The sequence below is a fragment of the Heteronotia binoei genome, chromosome 19 (assembly GCF_032191835.1).
Source record: "Heteronotia binoei isolate CCM8104 ecotype False Entrance Well chromosome 19, APGP_CSIRO_Hbin_v1, whole genome shotgun sequence".
Taxonomy (NCBI): domain Eukaryota; kingdom Metazoa; phylum Chordata; class Lepidosauria; order Squamata; family Gekkonidae; genus Heteronotia; species Heteronotia binoei.
In genome coordinates this window covers 5327567-5350466 of record NC_083241.1, presented here as the reverse complement: position 1 = coordinate 5350466, position 22900 = coordinate 5327567, and the positions used below count along the sequence as shown (strand labels likewise).

Here is a 22900-nt window from a genome sequence, read left to right as displayed (position 1 = left end):
GGAGACCTGGCAAGAAGAAGAAGAAGAAGAAGAAGAATTGCAGATTTATACCCCGCCCTTCTCCCTGAATTAGAGACTCAGAGCGGCTTACAATCTCCTATATCTTCTCCCCCCACAACAGACACCCTGTGAGGTGGGTGGGGCTGAGAGGGCTCTCACAGCAGTTGCCCTTTCAAGGACAACTCCCACGAGAGCTCTGGCTGACCCAAGGCCATTCCAGCAGGTGCAAGTGGAGGAGTGGGGAATCAAACCTGGTTCTCCCAGATAAGAGTCCACACACTTAACCACTACACCAAACCGTGTACACCAAACCACTACACCAACCAAGACCAGATCTAAAGATCAAAGCCCCCCCAAAATACTCTTCCCCTTTCATGTTTGTAGCATATTCTGGACTGATGAAAAAGAGTTCTGGTGAGCTCAAAAGCTTGCACAATGCTATGTGTTCCACCGGCTGATGCTAATCAAAGGCCTTAACATAGATTATTGCTTGGGATTTTGCACGGGCCATCACAACTGGTTCCAATTCCCCCCCTCCCCCAAAAATCTTACAGGTACTTCTAGGCAAGGTTACAAAGAATCTGCGGGGTCTGTTGATGGGGCTGGAAATACAAATGGTACAGGGCAAGAGGTAGGGTTGCCAAGTCCAATTCAAGAAATGTCTGGGGACTTTGGGGGTGGAGCCAGGAGCAAGATTGTGACAAGCATAAATGAACTCCAAAGGGTGTTCTGGCCATCACATTTAAAGGGACCACATACATTTTTAAATGCCTTCCCTCCATCAGAAACAATGAAAGATAGGGGCACCTTCTTTTGGGGCTCATAGAATTGGATCCTCTGGCCCAGTCCTTTTGAAACTTGGAGGGTGGTTTTGAAGAGAGGCACTGGATGCTATGCTGCAAATTTGGTGCCTCTATCTCAAAATACAGCCCTTCCAGAGCCCCAGATACCTGTGGATCAATTTTCCATTATATTCTATCCTAGGGGTGGCCAACAGTAGCTCTCCAGATGTTTTTTTTGCCTACAACGCCCATCAGCCCCAGCCATTGGCCATGCTGGCTGGGGCTGATGGGAGTTGTAGGAAAAAAACATCTGGAGAGCTACCGTTGGCCACCCCTGTTCTATGGGAATCAGTCTCCATAGGGAAGGAGTTCCCAACTGACATCTCCCCGCTTTCTGGTGACCCTGAAGTGGGGGGAGGGCCTCCAAACTGGGGGATCCCCTGCCCCCACCTGGGGATTGGCAACCCTAGTGAGTGGTGATTAACTAAAATTAAAACGTCACACAAAAGTCCCGGCAAGACTGTTCACAAGAACTGGGGAGGAGGTCTTTTCCCTGCTTTTGTGCCCAGTTTGCCAAAGATGATGCTGGAGGGAAAACTTGTTGGTCTTTTGGGTGACACAAGGCTCCCAGCTATTTCTGCTGCAATGGACTAAGAGGTGCAATCCCCTCTGGGATTAGCCCTCCAGGTAAGGGAAAGAGCCTCGGTGTGCCCAATGCAATGCGAGCAGAAAGGGGAATCCTTCTTCTAGGAAACCACCCACTTTCCAGCTCCACTGTGCAGCTTCTCCCTCTAGTGGTAGGCCAGAGAGCTGGAGACAGGGCAGGAGATGTGAGTAGTACATCAGAACATCAGAAGAGCCCTGCTGGATCAGACCAGTGGTCCGTCTAGTCCAGCCTGCTGTCTCACACAGCAGCCAACCACAGGGCAGAGAGGCCAAGGCCCTTCCCTGAGAAGAACATCAGAAGAGCCCTGCAGGATCAGACCGACCTCCTGTCTCACACAGTAGACAACCAGTTCCTCTGGAGGGCCAACAACAGGGCAGAGAGGCTGAGACTTCCCCTGAGATGAACCTCAGAAGAGCCCTGCGGGATCAGACCAATGAGGGTCCATCTAGCCCAGCCTCCTGTCTCACACAGTCGCCAACCAGTTCCTCTGGAGGGCCAACAACAGGGCAGAGAGGCCGAGGCCTTCCCCTGAGAAGAACATCAGAAGAGCCCTGCTGGGTCAGACCAGTGAGGGTCCATCTAGTCCAGCATCTTGTCTCACACAGTGGCCAACCAGTTCCTCTGGAGGGCCAACAACAGGTCAGAGAGGCTGAGACCTTCCCCTGAGAAGAACCTCAGAAGAGCCCTGTTGGATCAGACAAGAGAGGGTCCACCTAGTCCAGCCTCCTGTCTCACACAGTGGCGAACCAGTACCTCTGGAGAGCCAACAATAGGACACAGAGGTCAAGGCCTTCCTAAGAATATCAAAAGAGCCCTGCTGGATCAGACCATCTAGTCCAGCCTCCCATCTCATACAGTGGCCAACCAGTTCCTCTGGAGGGCCAACAACAGGGCAGAGAGGCCCAAGGCCTCCGTAAGAACACCAGAAGAGCCCTGCTGGGTCAGACCAGTGAGGGTCCATCCAGTCCAGCATCCCATCTCACACAGTGGCCAACCAGCTCCTCTGGAGAGCCAACAACAGGGCAGAGAGCCCAAGGTCTTCCCCCGATGTTGCCTCCTGGTTCTGGGATTCAGTGCTTGGGCACTAGTATCTCCATGTTACAAATGAGAAACAAACTATAAGAGAGAAGCGGTGGTGGAAAGGACTGTCCAGTTGCAGCCAACTTATGCAACCCTGTAGGGTTTTCAAGGGAAGAGCAAACAGAACTGGCTTATCATTGTCTGCCTCTGCGTAGCAGCCCTGGACTTGCTTGGAAGCCTCCCATCCGAGTACCTAACCAGCACCAACCCTGCATAGCTTCCGAGTTCCGACAAGATCAGCTACCAGGGCCACCCATGTCAAGGCCCAGCAACAAATCCATAGCAGAGGCAGAACTCGAACTCAGGTCCACGATCGACTCTCTGTCACCCCGACTTAACTGCCGGCAAATCCGCTTTAGGCCAAAAATAATTGCTGAGCAAAAGCCACAACCCCCCCCCCCTCCTCCTTTTGGATTTCCATTTGATAACCATTCGCACACGATGCCACAGAGTTCGGTGCCAGGGACGGACGCGCAAACGTGAAATCCCACGCACTTGCCGTGTGCCTACTTGAGCTGATCTAATTACTTGACACGTTCTCTGAGGGCTACCAAGACAGACATAAACAGATTAACTAAATTAGTCCAATTAAACATTCCCTAATGAAATGAAACGCTCCAGACACTGCGAGAATTAAAAGGGGGGGGGAGAAGAGAGGAGGCAAAGCTTTCCGTGGGCAAGCAAATGATCCAGGGTATATCCGAAAGCACAAAAGGAATCCCAGAGCAAAAAAACTGCAAAAGTTGGGGCAGTTCAGAAGGGGGGAAGCTGGGCCTGACCTCTCTCCCCTCAGAAAAGACAACTGTCTGGAGTACCTCCTTATGATGTCTGCATAAAACTCCTCAACAACTTTCTAAAATGTATTCTAACATGTCTAATAAGTGTTGGACATGTACAAAGCAAGTGGGGTTGTTTTATCATCTATGGTGGACATACCAGGTGGTGAAAGGTTTTTGAAGATGGTTCAAGAATTGTTACGGAAATTTTGAAGAGAGATTCAATTTAAACCAGAATTATTTTATTGAACGTATAACCCAGTGACTATACAAAGTAGACAAAACATTTATTGGCTTATATTAATACAATAGCTAGAATTCTGCTTGCACAGAAACGGAAACTTCAAGAGGTGCCTACGAAATCAGATTTGATTGGGAAAATAATGGAACCTGTGGAGATGGATATTTATCCAGTTACTAGCAGGGAAATCAGACAAAGAAGCAAAGAAATATTGGGGAAAGTTATGTGTGTGGTTAGATACTTTAGATTTAATAGGCCGATTTCGATCTCTAGTTCCTATAGTAGCTATTATAAAATGCCGTAAGTATTAGAAATATAACCTAAATGAGATGGATTGATGGTTTATATGAGAACTCACAACTTCTATAATAAATTGTATAATCTAAGAAGTTATGTGATATAATAGGCTATATTATATGTGGGAATATTTTATGTTATGGATTATGTTCATGCAGAATGGACTAATATTGTATTGTTCATTGTAACACTTTATCTCTATCTCCCCCTCTCCCTGCCCCTTTTCTTCCTTTTTCTGAAACTATAAAAAAAACTTATACGATGACAACTGCATAAATCACCATTTTCCCCGGCAGAAGACAAAGGGATGTTGTTGCTGGTAAAGGAAGATGGCGTCTACGTCCCAAGCCAGGGCAACAGCTGGCTTGGTCACAATAGGAAGGGCCCTTTTTCTTTCATTTATCCAGGAATACAGTGTACGAAAATGGCAGAAGGAATTTGTCTATGGAATCCTGCATCCGCCACTGTTTGTTTCTAACTTTTCAAGCTACAGGCTTCTCAGCCCAAGGTACTTTCTAGCCACAAAATAATGCAAAAACACAGGCCTCGGATTCAGCAGGAGCTCAAAGGAGCACAGCTCCTGAACCTTTCTGAGCGTTCCCCGTAGTCCTCCCCACCTACCTTGTCCATTGAATAGTGGGTGCAGCTGCATAACAATCCCTGGATTAGGAGAGCGGGCAGCCAGCCAACCACCAGGGGCTTTGCCGCACCCCCAGCAGCTCCCATTAACCCCTGGAGAAGCCCGCATCACCCTTTCTCCACTTCTTCTCTGATTTTGGGCGGCGGGTGGCTTGCTGGTTTTTTGAATGGGGCAGCCCAGGAGAGCCCCAGGTGAGTAAGGCCTTCTTGGGCTGGCTGGATCCCTAGCCAGCTCAAACAGACCTCGCTTGCCCAGGGCTCTCCTTTCTTGCGTCGGGTTGCTTTTGGCTGGCGAGGGGCAGCATATGCTAATGAGTTATGCTAATGAGCTCCGCCACCAATTTTTCTACCAAACGACCCCTGAAAACATGTCAGTGATGTGGGGGAGGGGGAGAGAAGATCAGTGAGCAAAAAGAGCGGTATGACAAGAAATTATTCAGAATCAAGTGGTAAAATCAACCAGCACGTGTCCAGTTGGAAACAGCTGAAAAGAGGCTTCTGAAACATCTTTCAAGGCAACTTCATGTTCAGGCTAGCCCGATCTCACCAGATCTTGGAAGCTCAACAGGGCCGACCCTGGCAAGTACTCTGATGGAAGACTGCCAAGGAATACCAGGGCTGCGAGGCAGCGGCAGACAACAGCAAACCACATCTCTGAAAAACATTCTAGCCCCACTAGGGCGGTAGTCCCCAACCTTTTTGGCACCAGGGACCGGTTTTGTGGAAGACAATTTTTCCACAGACCCGGGGGGGGGGGGGGGAGGAGGGGGGGGCAAAATGGTTTTGGGATGTTACAATTGTGCACCTTATTTCTATTTGTTTGGTGTAGTGAAGTGTGCAGACTCTTATCTGGGAGAACCGGGTTTGATTCCCCACTCCTCCACTTGCAGCTGCTGGAATGGCCTTGGGTCAGCCAGAGCTCTCTTATCTGGGAGAACCGGGTTTGATTCCCCACTCCTCCACTTGCACCTGCTGGAATGGCCTTGGGTCAGCCAGAGCTCTCTTATCTGGGAGAACCGGGTTGGATTCCCCCACTCCTCCACTTGCACCTGCTGGAATGGCCTTGGGTCAGCCAGAGCTCTCTTATCTGGGAGAACCGGGTTTGATTCCCCACTCCTCCACTTGCACCTGCTGGAATGGCCTTGGGTCAGCCAGAGCTCTCTTATCTGGGAGAACCGGGTTTGATTCCCCACTCCTCCACTTGCACCTGCTGGAATGGCCTTGAGTCAGCCAGAGCTCTCTTATCTGGGAGAACCGGGTTGGATTCCCCCCTCCCCCACTTGCACCTGCTGGAATGGCCTTGGGTCAGCCAGAGCTCTCTTATCTGGGAGAACCGGGTTTGATTCCCCACTCCTCCTCTTGCACCTGCTGGAATGGCCTTGGGTCAGCCAGAGCTCTCTTATCTGGGAGAACCGGGTTGGATTCCCCACTCCTCGCAGCTGCTGGAATAGCCTTGGGTCAGCCAGAGCTCTCGCAGAGTTGTCCTTGAAACGGCAGCTTCTGGGAGAGCTCTCTCAGCTCCACCCACCTCACTGGGTGTCTGTTGTGGGGGGAGAAGGGAAACGTGATTGTGAGCCGCTCTGAGACTCTGAAATTTGGAGTGGATGGCAGGATATAAATCCAATGTCTTATTATTATTATTATTATTACATGGTAATATATAATGAAATTATTATACAACTCACAGCCCAGTTGCTAACAGACCATGGGCCTAGGGGTTGCCAGAAGTCACCATGACATCCAAGCATGCAGGTGTGCATGCGTACACACACACACACACAAATACTTTAAAAATGTACAATGACTTTGTGCAGAAAGGGCAGGATAAACATATACCTTCCTTTTGATGTGGCTTGCACTGTCTTCCAGGAGACTGCCCCGGATAAGGCCCTGCGCTTCCACCAGTTCCAGGACCTCTGTGGGGGGGCGACGGAGCGTGCTCGGGCAGCGGGGCCATCAGAGACTGCAGCTCATGAGAATCAGATGGAGCCACCGTCGGGGGCAGCGGCTGGCGGTTCCGGAGGTAATACAGGTGGTTCCTGGCTGCTTGGGCATCCAAACCTGGCACCGACTCCCTGAGAAAGATGAACAGAAATTAACGTTCGCTGCCTTAGACTGGAACACAAGCAGAGAGCAGAGCAAGCAGAGAGCGGGCTTTAGCTCCCCCTGCCTCATTTTCCCAATCTGAAATGGCCCCAAGGTACCACCGTCTGCCCCACTGGGCACAATTATGCACTAGCTCATTAGTAGACTTGTAGTTCATCAGGAGGAGCCCCGTGGCGCAGAGTGGTAAAGCTGCAGTACTGCAGTCGGAGCCCTCTGCTCTCGACCTGTGTTCGATCCCAGCAGAAGCCGGTTCAGGTAGCCGGCTCCAGGTTGACTCAGCCTTCCATCCTTCCGAGGTCGGTAAAAGGAGTACTCAGCTTGCTGGGAGGAAAGCGTAGATGACTGGGGAAGGCAATGGCCAACCTCCCCGTAAAAAGTCTGCCGTGAAAATGTTGTGAAAGCAACGTCACCCCAGAGTCGGAAACGACTGGTGCTTGCACGGGGGACGACCTTGACCTTTTTAGTTCATCAGGACAGAATGACGTGAGTTCTGAATCAGGGTTGCCAGCCTCCAGGTGGGTCCTGGAGATCTTCCGCTTTGATATCTGACCTCCAGCTGGCCGAGATCAGCTCCCGTGGAGAAAACGGCTGCTTGGAAGGGTGGACTCGAGGGCACTGTCCCATGCTAAGGCCCCTCCCTCCCCAAACCCCGCCCTCTCCTAGATCCACCCCCCCAAAGTCTCCAGGCATTTTCCAACACAGACCAGGCAGGCAACCCTAGTTCTGATGGGCTGCGCATAAATTTGCCCAGTGGGGCAGAGATTGGTACCTTTGGGCCGTTAAGTTCCCCTTCTGCTCTGATGCACAAGTTACTTCTGTGTCAGAGGAGAGGGAAGGCTTCAGCCATGAGCAGATCGGAAAAGTAAGTCCCAGCAGTGAACTCCTGATGGGCTTTTGCTCGATACAGCCCAGGGCACAGTGGGAAAAAGTGCAACGTATCGTTAGTTTTCTCTTATGTTCTTATTGCAAACATAGCCACCTTCAAGAAGGGATTGGATAAACATGTGGAGCAGAGGTCCATCAGTGGATATTAGCCACAGCGTATTGTTGGAACTCTGTCTGGGGCAATGATGCTCTGTATTCTTGGTGCTTCGAGGGGGGCAACAGTGGGAGGGCTTTGAGTGTCCTGCCCCCACTGATGGACCTCCTGATGGCACCCGGCTTTTTTGACCACTGTGTGACACAGAGTGTTGGACTGGATGGGCCATTGGCCTGATCCAACATGACTTCTCTTATGTTCTTCTGTGACACAGAGTGTTGGACTGCATGGGCCACTGGCCTGATCCAACAGGGCTTCTCTTATGTTCTTCCGTGACACAGAGTGTTGGACTGGATGGGCCACTGGCCTGATCCAACATGGCTTCTCTGATGTTCTTATATCTGGGGCAGTGATGCTCTGTATTCTTGATGCTTGGGAGGGGGCAAACAGTGGGTGGTCTTCTAGTGTCCTGGCCCCACTAGTGGACCTCCTGATGGCACTTGGGGTTTTTTGGCCACTGAGTGACACAGAGTGTTGGACTGGATGGGCCATTGGCCTGATCCAACATGGCTTCTTTTATATTCTTATGTCTGGGGAAGTGATGCTCTGTATTCTTGATGCTTGGGAGGGGGGGCAACAGTGGGAGGTCTTCTAGTGTCCTGGCCCCACTGGTGGACCTCCTGATGGCACGGGGTTTTTTGGCCACTGAGTGACACAGAGTGTTGGACTGGATGGGCCATTGGCCTGATCCAACATGACTTCTCTCATATTCTTATATCTGGGGCAGTGATGCTGTATTCTTGGTGCTTGGAAAGGGGGCAACAGTGGGAGGGCTTCTAATGTCCTGGCCCCCCTGGTGGACCTCCTGATGGCACTACGGCTTTTTAGGCCACTGTGAGACACAGAGTGTTGGACTGCATGGGCCATTGGCCTGATCCAACATGGCTTCTCTTATGTTTGGGGCAAGTGATTCTTGGTTCTATTCTTGGTTCTTGGGCGGGGGTCTCCTAGTGTCCTGGCCCCACTGATGGACCTCCTGATGGCACTTAGGCTGTGCCACTGGGTGACACAGAGTGTTGGACTGGATGGGCCATTGGCCTGATCCAACAGGGCTTCTCTTCTGTTCCTAGGATATGAGAGTTCTACCACAGTGCCTTGGTCTCAGGGACAGGGAGGACCTACCTTGGTTTGTTGCTGTGGAAGGTGGCGCACATGCAGAAGAGGATGCAGAGCAGGCCCAGGCAGCCTCCCACGATGATCCCCGTGACCGAGTGGACATCCAAGAGATCTGGTGGGGAGAGAATAGGTCAGCTAGTCAATGCTTCTAGTATGGCAATGGGCATTTGTGAGGTGCTGTGTCCAGGCCTGCTTGGTGAAGCCAAGGCCCTCAGGGGCAAGAGAAGAAGAAGAGATTGGATTTATACCCCCCACCCACCCCTCACTCAGAGCAGCTCACAATCTCCTTTTCCTTCCTCTCTCCACAACAGACCCCCTGTGAGGTAGGTGGGGCTGAGAGAGCTCTGAGAAAGTCGAAACTGGCCCAAGGTCACACCAGCAGCTGCATGTGGAGGAGGAGTGGGGAATCAAACCCTGTTTTCCCAGATTAGAGTCTGCCACTCTTAAAAACTACTCCAAATTGGCTCTCAGGAGAAGGAGAATCACCAAAGTCCTATGAGGAAAGGCTGAAGGAATTGGGCATGTTTAGCCTGGAGAGGAGGTGGCTGAGAGGTGATATGATCACCATCTTCAAGTCCTTGAAGGGCTGTCCTAGAGAGGATGGTGTGGAATTGTTTTCTGCGGCCCAAGAAGGTCGGACCAGAACCAATGGGTTGAAATTAAATCAAAAAAGTTTCCGGCTCAACATTAGGAAGAACTTCCTGACCGTTAGAGCGATTCCTCAGTGGAACAGGCTTCCTCGGGAGGTGGTGGGCTCTCCTTCCTTGGAGGTTTTTAAACAGAGGCTAGATGGCCATCTGACAGCAATGAGGATCCTGTGAATTTAGGGGGAGGTGTTTGTGAGTTTCCTGCATTGTGTAGGGGGTTGGATTAGATTGTGTAGGGGGTTCCTGCATTGTGTAGGGGGTTGGATTAGATGACCCTGGAGGTCCCTTCCAACTCTATGATCCTTTGATTCTATGAGAAGAAGGAGAAGAAGAAGGAGGAGGAGGAGGAGGAGGAGAGATGGATGGATGGATTTACACACCGCCCTTCACTCCAAGTCTCAGAGTGGCTTCCAATCTTCTTCCCTTCATTTCCCCACTACAGACACCCTATGAAGCTGGTGGGACCAAGTGAGCTCTGAGAGAACTTTGATAGGCCCAAGGTCACCCAGCTGCCGCATGTGAAGGAGCTGGGAATCGCATCCAGTTCTCCAGGTTAGAATCCGCTGCTGTCAACCCCTCACCAAACTGGCTCTCGCAGGTCAGCCTTACGCTACTTGGCTCAATGTGAGCCTTCCAAGATAGGAGGAATGCAGAAGCAGGAACTGGGTGATTCATATATACAGAGAGCCTGTCTGTTGTAGTGGCTAAGTGTGCGGACTCTTGAGAACCAGGTTGGATTCCCCACTCCTCCACTTGCAGCTGCTGGAATGGCCTTGGGTCAGCCAGAGCTCTCTTATCTGGGAGAACCGGGTTTGATTCCCCACTCCTCCACTTGCAGCTGCTGGAATGGCCTTGGGTCAGCCAGAGCTCTCTTATCTGGGAGAACCAGGCTTGATTCCCCAGTCCTCCACTTGCAGCTGCTGGAATGGCCTTGGGTCAGCCAGAGCTCTCTTATCTGGGAGAACCGGGTGTGATTCCCCATCCCTCCACTTGCAGCTGCTGGAATGGCCTTGGGTCCGCCAGAGCTCTCTTATCTGGGAGAATTGGGTTTGATTCCCCACTCCTCCACTTGCAGCTGCTGGAATGGCCTTGGGTCAGCCAGAGCTCTCTTATCTGGGGGAATTGGGTTTGATTCCCCACTCCTCCACTTGCAGCTGCTGGAATGGCCTTGGGTCAGCCAGAGCTCTCTTATCTGGGAGAACCGGGTTTAATTCCCCACTCCTCCACTTGCAGCTGCTGGAATGGCCTTGGGTCTGCCAGAGCTACCGCAAGGCTGTCCTTGAAAGGGTAACTTCTGTGAGAACTCTCTCAGCCCCACCCACCTTACAGGGTTTCTGTTGTGGGGGAAGAAAATAAAGGAGATTGTAAGCTGCTCTGAGTCTCTGATTCAGAAAGAAGGGCAGGGTATAAATCTACAGTCGTCTTCTTCTACAATTATTGTTGTTTAGTTGTTGTTGTTAACAACAATAATAATTATGATGATGTTCTGTTATTTGTTGCTAAAGCTGCAGACGAGAAAGAACAGAGCAAGAAGGTATTGTGCCCCTATACTTGTACAACTGCCTATGGTACAGCCCTCTCCCGGGAGAACCAGACATGGTACAGCCCTCTCAAGGCAGAACCAGACGGACGTTTCTTTGGTATATGTTTACTTCATTTATAACTTGCCTTTCTCCACAGTGCCTTTCTCACAGTGGCTGAGTAATAGGAAGAAGAGAGTGAGTATAAATGGGCAGTCTTCGCAGTGGAGGACGGTAAGCAGTGGGGTGCCGCAGGGCTCGGTACTGGGTCCCATGCTCTTTAACGTGTTCATCAATGATTTAGAGTTGGGAGTGAGCAGTGAAGTTGCCAAGTTTGCGGATGACACTAAATTGTTCAGGGTGGTGAGAACCAGAGAGGATTGTGAGGAACTCCAAAGGGATCTGTTGAGGCTGGGTGAGTGGGCGTCAACGTGGCAGATGCGGTTCAATGTGGCCAAGTGCAAAGTAATGCACAATGGGGCCAAGAATCCCAGCTACAAATACAAGTTGATGTGGTGTGAATTGGCAGAGACTGACCAAGAAAAAGATTTTGGGGTCGTGGTAGATAACTCACTGCAAATGTCAAGACAGTGTGCGTTTGCAATAAAAAAGGCCAACGCCATGCTGGGAATTATTAGGAAGGGAATTGAAAACAAATCAGCCAGTATCATAATGCTCCTGTATAAATCGATGGTGCGGTCTCATTTGGAGTACTGTGCGCAGTTCTGGTCACCGCACCTCAAAAAGGATATTATAGCATTGGAGAAAGTCCAGAAAAGGGCAACTAGAATGATTAAAGGGCTGGAACACTTTCCCTATGAAGAAAGGTTGAAACGCTTGGGACTCTTTATCTTGGAGAAACGCCGACTGCGGGGTGACATGATAGAGGTTTACAAGATAATGCATGGGATGGAGAAAGCAGAGAAAGAGGTACTTTTCTCCCTTTCTCACAATACAAGAACTCGTGGGCATTCGATGAAATTGCTGAGCAGACAGGTTAAAACAGATAAAAGGAAGTACTTCTTCACCCAAAGGGTGATTAACATGTGGAATTCACTGCCACAGGAGGTGGTGGCAGCCACAAGCATAGCCACTTTCAAGAGGGGGTTAGATAAAAATATGGAGCAGAGGTCCATCAGTGGCTATTAGCCATAGTTTAGCCAAATTTTTTGGCCACTATGTGACACAGAGCGTTGGACTGGATGGGCCATTGGCCTGATCCAACATGGCTTCTCTTATGTTCTTATGTTAACTCCAGGGGGCTGACATCATTCTCCTCTCCTCTATTTTTCCCTCCCAACAAGCCTGAGAGGCAGGTTAAACTGAGAATGTGTGCTGGCCCCAAACTACCCAGGATACTTCTATGCTAGAGCTGAGATTGGAACCTGGGTCCCCAGATCCTAGTCAAACACTCTAACCGTTCCAAGGCAACCTCTGTCCAGGGACCCGTCCCAACAATGTGACAGGGCAGAGAGAGTGAAGAAAACGTAAGGAACAGCCATCCCAAAATGTAACAATCCAGTACCCAAAAACCGCTCCTGCAGGGTCTGCACGTCCTTCACGTTTGAGTAGGGGCCTGACCCGACCACCGTTTTCGCTCCCATCTTGAAGAAGTACCGGGTGTCGCTTTCCAGCCCGTGCACCTCAGTGCTGAACGTATTGCCTGCAGGAAGGACGAATGCAGGGAGAAAGAACAGAAATGCAAAATCCATTTTCTTCAGGAGCTCGACCTTTTCAGAACGTTGTTAATGCCACTGTGGAGGCTGCCAGGAAGTGAGGAGCAGAATACAGGTTCTTCTTGGCAAGTGTGGGCATCCACATTCACCCAATACTGCAGGGGTGACCAAACTGCGGCTCAGAGGTCACATGTGGCTCTTTCACACACATTGTGCGGCTCTTGAAGCCCCCACCACCCCACTGGCCAGCTGGGAGAAGGCGTTTCAAGTTGCTTTTATAGTATATTGATATTTACCATAAATGGGTTCATTGGATTCACAACATTTTTAACTTAGCTGTTAAGATATTGTCTCAGCATTACGGTGCTATAATTCCTTAGCAGTTTAAACCAAACTGTTTTTCAGCAACGCATTTAAGGTTGTAATTGTGGCATTACACCCCATGCAACCCATTGGTCTGTTTATTGGACCGTTTTTAATTCTGTCTAATTATTGTTTATGATATCATGTTTAATCTTATATTGTGACAGTCAATGGCCACATACAAAAAATCTTTTCTACTCATTTAAAGTTGCTTTTTTCCACCTTTCCCTCCCACTCCCATTCTATCTTCCTTCCTTCCCGTCCTTCCTTCCTTCACTTCTTCCATCCTTCTTTCTTTCCTTCCTTCCCTCCCTTCTTCCATCCTTCTTTCCTTCCTTCCCTCCCTCCCTTCCTTCCTTCCCTCCCTTCTTCCATCCTTCTTTCCTTCTTTCCTTCCTTCTTTCTTTCTTTCCTTCCTTCCTTCTTTCCTTCCTTCCTTCCTTCCTCCTTTCCTCCTTCCTTCCTTCCCTCCCTCCCTTCCCTCCCTTCCTTCCCTTCTTCCAACCTCCTTTCCTTCCTTCCTTCCCTTCTTCCATCCTTCTTTCCTTCCTTCCCTCCCTTCCTTCCCTTCTTCCAGCCTTCTTTCCTTCCTTCCTTCCCTCCCTTCTTCCATCCTTCTTTCCTTCCTTCCTTCCTTCCTTCCTTCCATCCTTCCTTCCTTCCCTTCTTCCAGCCTTCTTTTCTTCCTTCCTTCCCTTCTTCCAGCCTTCTTTCCTTCCTTCCTTCCTTCCCTTCTTCCATCCTTCTTTCCTTCCTTCCTTCCTTCCTTCCTTCCTTCCTTCCTTCCTTCCTTCCTTCCCTCCCTCCCTTCCCTCCCTGCTTCCCTTCTTCCAACCTTCTTTCCTTCCTTCCTTCCCTTCTTCCATCCTTCTTTCCTTCCTTCCTTCCTTCCCTCCCTTCCCTTCTTCCAGCCTTCCTTCCTTCCCTCCCTTCTTCCTTCCTTCCCTCCCTTCTTCCTTCCCTCCTTTCTTCCAATCTTCTTTCCTTCCTTCCTTCCTTCCCTTCTTCCAGCCTTCCTTCCTTCCCTCCCTTCCTTCCCTTCTTCCAGCCTTCTTCCATCCTTCTTTCCTTCCTTCCCTCCCTGCCTGCCTTCCTTCCCTTCCTTCCACCCTTCCTTCCTGTCTTGCGGCTCTCAAACATCTGATCTTTATTCTATGTGGCTCTAACGTTACGCATGTTTGGCCAGCCCTGCAGTGCAGTTTCCCTCGTTTGTTTACTGACCACTCACCCTCTCTTGTCAGGAGAGTCCACATCTCATCCGGTTGCGTGTTGTTGGCGTTGTACAGGATCACATACTCCACGATGATGCCGTTGGGTTCTGACGGGGGGCACCAGTGGACCTGGACGGCATAGGGATTGAGGGGGTGCAGGCGCAGGTCTGAGGGAGGCGTCGATGGTCCTGAGAGAATGGGAAAGAATGCAAAGGGAAGACGACGTAAGAAACATTCAGCAAGGCCATGCAACAAGAAGATAAGAAGAAGGTATTGGATTTATACCCCGCCCTCTGTTCTGAATCTCAGAGCGGTCATAATCTCCTTTACCTCCCCACCCCCACAACAGACACCCTGTGAAGTGGGTGGGGCTGAGAGCTCTGACAGAAGCTACTCTTTCAAGGACAGCTCTGGGAGAGCAATGGCTGACCCAAGGCCGTTCCAGCAGCTGCAAGTGGAGGAGTGGGGAATCAAACCCGGTCCTCCCAGATAAGAGTCTGTGCACTTAACCACTACACCAAACTAGCTCTCTTGAAAGTTCCCCATTCCCAATACTAAACTTCTAACTACATCATTTTTTGTTCCATCTTCTACTTAAGGCAGCAGCCATAGTCATACGAAAGGAGGAGATTGAATTTATACCCCACCCTTCACTCAGAATCTCAGAGCAGCTTACTATCATTCTTTCCCTTCCTCTCCCTACAACAGACTTCCTGTGAGGTAGTCAGGGCTGAGAGAGCTCTGAGAGAATTGCTCTTGAGAGAGCAGCCTCTTGCAAGAACTGAGACTGAGCCAAGGTCACTCAGCAGGTTCTCCTAGAGGAGAGTCCACACACTTATCTACTACACCAAAGTAGCTCTAGACAGACAAAGCTACAAGTGATCCTGGTGGTTCCATGTAGTTCCCAGAACACTTTAAATTTAATTTTCAGGCAGAAGAAGACTGTAGATCTATACTCCGCCCTCCCCTCTGAATCACAGACTCAGAGCGGCTTACAATCTCCTATATCTTCTCCCCCCACAACAGACACCCTGTGAAGTGGGTGGGGCTGAGAGGGCCCTCACAGCAGCTGCGCTTTCAAGGACAACTCCTGCGAGAGCTATGGCTGACCCAAGGCCATTCCAGCAGGTGCAAGTGGAGAAGTCAGGAATCAAACTCGGTTCTCCCACATAAGAGTCTGCACACTTAACCACTACACCAAACTGGCTCTCAGGGGACCAATTCTATTTGGGTTCACAGCACAAAGAGAAGAATCTCCTCCAACCTCTTCTGATCTTAAATGGCTCTGAGAAACTGCTATTTATCCCATACTGGCAAACATACAAGGATTATATAAACATACGAAGCTGCCTTATACTGAATCAGACCCTGGGTCCATCAAAATCACTAACAAACACAGATCCTAATTTGTGATTCTTTTAATCTGCTAAAAACATTCCTATGATTCTACACTGCCCACTTATATTAAGAATTGCTCCTCCCTGTCAAGCATGCGGGTTCAATGACGAGTCAAAGTTGATACAAAGACTACGTTTATTGATAGACCGATACTTTGGTGTAACCGGTTCTTGAGAGTAATGCTTCCAATACATTGAAACAATACTTTTAAGGCTTAGTTCAAAACGATTCCAAGGGAGGGGGTTGCGGGGTAGCATTCACACATAAACTATCATAAATGTCTACATTCCCATAGTGTTATCAGGACTTCGTCCTTGCTTCCCCAGATGTCTCGTACTCCCTTGCAAGAATGTATGGGAAGGTACTGATTACTTGGTTTCATTCTCACTACTAATTACAAGCCATAAAGCAAGACGGGGAAGGGAAAGAATAACAAGATAGCAAAGTTGGGTCCCCCATGACACTTCACAGACAAGGTTTAGGCAGGACCCTCAAACAATCAATTATCAATGGAATTTCACTATGCTTGACACTTCCATTCCCATTTTGTCTGATGAAGTCTGCTTATGAAAGCTTACATTCTGAATAAAATTTAGTTGGTCTTAAAGGTGCACTTGTCTACTGCTTTGTTCTATGTTCATTTATTATTTGTTTAAAACATTATTAACTGCCTTTCTTCCTTATGAAGTTCAAGGCCGTTTACAACGTAGATTGAATACATAAAAACTAAAATTTAAATCAGAATTGAGGAGTACCAATAAACACAACACATCTAATTGCCAAGTCAGATTACACAGAGAAGCCATTGAAATCCAGAAACATAAACACAATTTCAACAGGGAAGGAAGGAAGTTTAAAAATGAATAGGGCATGGCTGCCAGTCCTGAAAAACACAAAATGCCCTACAGCTTACAACAGCACTACAGATAAGATGAGCATTTCAACAGCCAATCCATATACCAAAGAATCTCCTCAGGAAAGCTCCATATACAAAAGAACCTCCTCAGGAAAGTTCTTCTATTAGCATGTCACAGCCCAGGAAGCTCCCACAAGACAATCTCAGCCCTACCCCACCTGCCTAAGGAGATAGAAATTACCTGCCTACCATCTTCTTCTCAATTTGACACAGAGAGAACTCCAGTTTTCTGGGTTACACCTCTGAGGATGCCAGCCACAGTTGCTGGTGAAACATCAGGTCTCACAATGCCAAGACCACGGCCACCCAGCCCAGAAAATCTACAACAACCAATGGACTCTGGCCATGAAAGCCTTCGACAACATATTCTGTACTCACTGTCTGGAAGGGTGAACCATTCCACCACATTCCCAAAGGGCCCATCGATGCCGATTCCATTCGACTGCACAGCGAACTCGTACCTGGTGAACGGCTTCAGCCCACTGATGAGGATGTCTTCGTCAGAACTGCAGAGAAAAAGGAACGCTCACGTGGGGGAAGACATGTTGTGACATGCAAAAAACCTGTCGCGCCTGCAAGAATGAGACTGACAGGAGCTGGGTAGCACCTAAAGCAGGGGTGTCGAACTCATTTGTTCTGAGGGCCGGATCGGACATAAATGAGACCTCGTCCAGCCAGGCCAAGCGTGTCATAAAATGTAACGCCAAGCAGCAGAGATATAAACTTCATAAAAGACACATACAAACACAATTAAGGATTTTTTTAAAAAACCTTAAAATAAAACATGCTTAAAACATTTAGCACTCGTTGGTCTTAAAAGTGCCTTCTTTGTAGAGAAAAGGGAACTGGGAAAAGAAAGCTCTGGCTCTTTCCTTCCCTCCCCAGGGTACCCAGAGGGGGAGGAGCCTCAGCCAGTAGACAGAAGAGAGGCTTGGCTCAGTAGCTCTGCTGTGCGACTGAGAGAGCTTGGCAAAGCAACCTCTCCCCCCCCACCTTCCTTCCCAAGGGAGGAGCCTCAGCAAATGGAGAAAACAGAGGCTTTGCTCTGTAGCTCCTGTGTGATTGAGCAAGCCTGGCAAAGCAAGCTGAGATGCTGAAGGAAGCAGGAGAGAGGGAGAAGGAAGCAGATGACAGTGAGTTGCTCTTGGGCCTGATAGGAGCCCTCCGGGGGCCTGATTCGGCCCCTGGGCTGCATGTTTGACACCCCTGCTGGACTGGAAATTGCAGGGAATGTTTGTCCAGTACGAGGCAAGAACTCATTTTGTATCTCCTCAGCTGGCCCAAGGAAAAGGCTGGACAACCTCAGATCAAATCTGGTCTTGACCAGACAGCCCCTGTGTATGTTCTCCACCATTCCCTCACCTCGTGTGGTACGTCACGAGCGAGGCGTTCTTGAGCCCCCAAGGGCTGAAGCGAACGGTGTAATTGACGATCTTCACCGTGGTGAAATCGGGCTTCTTCCATCGTAGCCAGATGGACGTGGAGCTGTTGGATTCCGCATAGATGTGGGCCGGGGGCAGCGGGGGGCCCTTCCGAACTAGGGGGTCTGAATGCCCGGTCAAGGAAAGAGAAAAGAGAAAGCAGATTCGGTGGCATGGAAATTAACCTCCAGAACGTCGCGCAAGGAGCACTGCCAGCCACCGGGGATGCAAACGCCAGCCTGTGCTGTGAACGACGCCATTTAGCTGTACGCAGGGCACCACCATTTCCAAGTAGCTAACAGCCTACTTGCGTAATAGGCCAGAATCTGAATGTCAAGAAAAATGGAATGTGTTTTTTGCATAGCTAGATCAAAAGTAGGCTGCGACGCATTAAAGACTAAAATAAGAATAAAACGACAAAGTCCGAAAGGACTAAGAGGCAGACCTGAGTGGCGTGCGTTCAAAATGTTTATGCTTACATCGACCTAAGGTCAAAAACATCAGAAATTTATTTATTACTTTAAATTTCTATCCCACCCTCTCCGCAAGCGGACGCAGGGTGGCTAGCAACATACATTTTTACAATTTAACCAATAAAAACTACAATTTAAAATTACTTAAAACACTTAAAACATTCCATTGCATTTCTGGTGCTGTATCACTATGATATATTTAACATAAATATAAATGTCAATGGTGATCATGGTACTCTGTAATGGTGTAGAGGGGCAGCTCTCTCCCAAATTAGGTTAGATCTCAAAGAAATGCCAGGAATGAGAACCTATTTGTATGCAGAGCAGACCAAAATCAAAAGTATATAAGTAATTCGAACTTAACAATGTAAGATCTGTTTAGCAATTCTATAGAAAGAGAAATGTTATTATCAAAGATTTCAGGTTTTCACGGCTGGTAACATCATTAGGGTTTGTAGAATCTTTCGGGATCAAGTGCCGTGTTCTACTGGAGAAAGTTTTCCTTCCAGACGTTCCAGCTGAGAACGAAACGTCTGGAAGGAAAACTTTCTCCAGTAGAACACGGCACTTGATCCCGAAAGATTCTACAAACCCTAAAGAAATGTTATTAGTTACACATTATTAGATGCTTCTCTCACTTACCGGTTTGTATGCTCTTGTTCGTCAAAATATGATTTTTTAAATGTATAGATGAACCACAGTGGTATTTCTATCGTATGCTACCTTTTTCTACATTTGTTTCTATGCATATACATACACACACACACACATATATATATATACACACATACATGAATACATACAAAGCAAGTTGTGGAAGTAAAAAAAAAAAAAAAGCTTTAAAAATTAATTCCTGGCACCATGCAGCTGACCGGCAGGGCTGGGCATATTTTAAGTTGTCTCCCCAACAATAACCCCCAATCCGCTACACCTGAGTAATTCAGATTCATCACCAAGCAAATGTTTGGAACCCATCTGAATCACATCAATAGAGCACCTTTTGACATCTTCCTCTTCAGCATTTATTTCTATCCCGCCTCTCAGCAGGGATTCAAAAGAAAAAGAAGACTGCAAATTTATACCCTGCCCTTCTCTCTGAATCAGAGACTCAGAGCGGCTCACAATCTCCTTTACTTTCCTCCCACACAACAGACACCCTGTGAGGTGGGTGGGGCTGGAGAGGGCTCTAACAGCAGCTGCCCTTTCAAGGACAGAGTCTCAGAGAGGCTCACAATCTCCTTTACCTTCCTCCCCCACAACAGACACCCTGTGAGGTGGGTGGGGCTGGAGAGGGCTCTAACAGCAGCTGCCCTTTCAAGGACAGCTCTGCCAGAGCTATGGCTGATCCAAGGCCATTCCAGCAGCTGCGAGTGGAGGAGTGGGGAATCAAACCCAGTTCTCCCAGATAAGAGTCCACACACTTCACCACTACACCAAATTGGCTCTCAAAACTGCGTAGAACTTCGGCCTCCCTGCCTCCATCCTCTCTGGGAGGTCGGCCAGGCTTAGCATTTGAAAGAGGCTCAAAGTCACCCAAGAAGATTCCCTGGGAGAAGGAGGGAGCTGAATTCAGAGTTCCAAGGGTCCTAATCCAAGGCTTTCTCCACTGTGTCAAGGTGGCTCTCTGCAAGGAAGGTCACTGGAACCCCGGGAAAACTACGACACCTGTGGGACCACTGTGGAATGCACCTCGGGAGCCCTCAGCATGCGGCTTTGCATGCCTCCACAGTAGACATGCGCCAGTGCAGGCGTGTGATCGGACACCTACTGGCTGAGGTGACCGGAGCTCTCTCCGTCTTGCCTTTCCACACTGCAGCGTAGCCGTCTTCGTGCTTGTTGAACGCCACCAACTTCACCTCATAGAGTCTTCCAGGAACTGGAAAGGGAAGGAAGGGAGGTGGGAAGGTGGGAGGGAGGTGGGGGGGAAGGAAGGAAGGAAGAAAGGGAGGGAGGGAGTTAGTTAATGCCAGGCTGGTAGTCTACGACAACAAATGTGCACCTCTGACTCCTTTGCCTCAAAAGACAAGCATCTAATGGCTCTAAACTAATGGCAGCCCAATCTGTGGCCCACTTCTCTTGCACAGAGTCTGACGACATCAGGCTGCAGGGCTGCCTTCCTTGGCCCCCCCATCAAGCCTGCTGCTAGGGTTTCTGACGCCCCACACTGCACCGGCACCCCCTTCTATGTTCTTCTCCGGAAGTGACATCATTGGGCCGCACGCACTTCGCACGAACTCTCAGCCCGGCCCACTCCCTCTTCTTAAGGAGCCAGGAAGATGGCGGCAATGGACGGGCCGAGCTGTGTTCTGGAGGGGCAGAGGCCAGGGCTCCGGAGGCTGCCCCGCTCCCTCCCCCAAGAGTGGCCCAAAGTAGCTCCTGCCGCTGCCCAGCAGGGGACGGCTGAGCCACTTTCAGGTCGGTGTGAGTGGCAACTGCGCAGCTGGAGGTGGTCTAGCAGCCCAAAGCCTCCACCTGCGATCCTCCAGGGATGGAATTCCAGCAGGAGCTCCTTTGCATATTAGGCCATGCTAGGGTTGCCAATCCCCAGGTGGGGGCAGGGGATCCCCCGGTTTGGAGGCCCTCCCCCCGCTTCAGGGTCATCAGAAAGCGGGGGGGAGGGGAGGGAAATATCTGCTGGGAACTTTATCATTCCCTATGGAGACGTATTCCCATAGGAAATAATGGAGAATGGATCCACGAGTATCTGGGGTTCTGGGGGGGGCCTGTTTTTTGAGGTAGAGGCCCCAAATTTGCAGCGTAGCATCTGGTGCCTCTCCCCAAAATACCCTCCAAGTTTCAAAAAGATTGGACCAGGGGGTCCAATTCTATGTGCCTCAAAAGAAAGTGCCCCTATCCTTCATTATTTCCTATGGAGGGAAGGCATTTAAAAGGTGTCAGTCCCTTGAATTGTGATGGCCAGAACTCCCTTTGGAGTTCAATTGTGCTTGTCACACCCTTGCTCCTGGCTCCACCCCCAATGTCTCCTGGCTCCACCCCGAAAGTCTCCTGGCTCCACCCCCAAAGTCCCCAGATATTTCTTGAATTGGACATGGCAACCCTAGGCCATGCCCCCCCCCCCCCCGCTGCAGCCAATCCTCCAAGAGCTCTTTTTTGTACGCTCTTCGAGGACTGGCTACTTTGCTAACTCCCGCACGCCGGCCCTGCCGCCCATCTCCAGCAAGGACTGATAGGAGAACTCCAGGAAACATGATCTCAGTCCAAAAGCCACAGTTCAGAAGCAGATTTCCTCTGAACAGAAACACTTCACGTAGCCAACGCAGGGTTATCGACCGATGCCCCTCTGTGCATCTATGGTAGCAACCATCGGGGCGGGGGGGGGGGGGGGGGGAAGGCAGTGGTTTCCACAATCCACGGATGGAATTAATTTTTAAAAAAAAAAATCGGGGGGGGGGGTATGAGAAAAACAAGTAATAATGGCTAGACTGGAGTCCAGTCGCACCTTCGAGACCAACAAAAAAATTTTGGAGCATGAAACTGGCGTCAGATGAGCTTTGAAAGCTTATACTCCACCCCAAAAATCGCTCCTGGATTCGAATCTAGCTGTTCCACTGAAGAAGAACTGCAGATTTATACCCCGCCCTTCTCTCTGAATCAGAGACTCAGAGCGGCTTACAATCTCCTATATCTTCTCCCCCCCACAACAGACACCCTGTGAGGTGGGTGGGGCTGAGAAGGCACTCACAGCAGCTGCCCTTTCAAGGACAACCTCTGCCAGAGCTATGGTTGACCCAAGGCCATTTCAGCAGATGCAAGTGGAGGAGGGGGGAATCAAACCCGGTTCTCCCAGATAAGAGTCCACACACTTAACCACTACACCAAACTGGCTCTCACTACACCAGACTGGCTCTCTCACTGCAGAGCAACATGGCCGCCCTCTGAACTGTCAGGTAAAAAATTAAAACTATGCAGCTGGAGCTGGTCTAGCAGCCCAAATGCCACCTGCAATCCTCCAAGGATGGAATTCCAGCAGGAGCTCCTTTGCATATTAGGCCTCGCCCCCCCCCGATGCAGCCAATCCTCCAAGAGTTTACAAGGCTCTTTTTTGTAAGTTCTTGGAGGACTGGCTACATAAAGGGTGTGTGGCCTAATATGCAAAGGCCCTCCTGCTAGAATTCCACCCCAGCTTCTAGATCTGCTACAAGGAAGAGCCAGGTAGGTTTTTGCAGCTCTCTAAAAACCGCAGATACAGACGGATCCAGGCCGACACCCATTGGAACACACCAGCTGTGCAGAGAACCGCTGGGTCCACAGCAACCCCAGAACAGGCCTTTGAAGTGTTTTTGATTCTTTGCTGCTGACCGAAACTTTGGAAAAAAGGGCAAATTTAAAACAAAACAATTGCACAATCCCAAGGCCACTCCGTACAAAGCGCACCACAAAAGAAACCCGAACGGAGGTGGGGAGTGCCATCTGCCAACTCTGGCACTTCTTCGGTCACGCTGCCCAAAGCCGGCCAGGAAGTCTGTTCCTAAGGCCTTTTCTCCTCTCTCCTTTCCTCGCCGTTCTTCGCC

At 49.6% G+C, this 22900-nt stretch overlaps 1 protein-coding gene across 1 annotated transcript in view; it reads right to left on the bottom strand.

The window, feature by feature from the left end:
* The window catches only part of IGDCC4 (immunoglobulin superfamily DCC subclass member 4), an 82911-nt gene that overhangs the window by 13568 nt on the left and 46443 nt on the right, over positions 1 to 22900 (bottom strand). The window contains 8 exon segments of the mRNA XM_060260364.1: positions 6319 to 6408; positions 6410 to 6557; positions 8750 to 8855; positions 12436 to 12573; positions 14178 to 14348; positions 16853 to 16980; positions 17837 to 18020; positions 20137 to 20244. Of these exon segments, the coding sequence (XP_060116347.1) occupies positions 6319 to 6408; positions 6410 to 6557; positions 8750 to 8855; positions 12436 to 12573; positions 14178 to 14348; positions 16853 to 16980; positions 17837 to 18020; positions 20137 to 20244 (1073 nt within the window).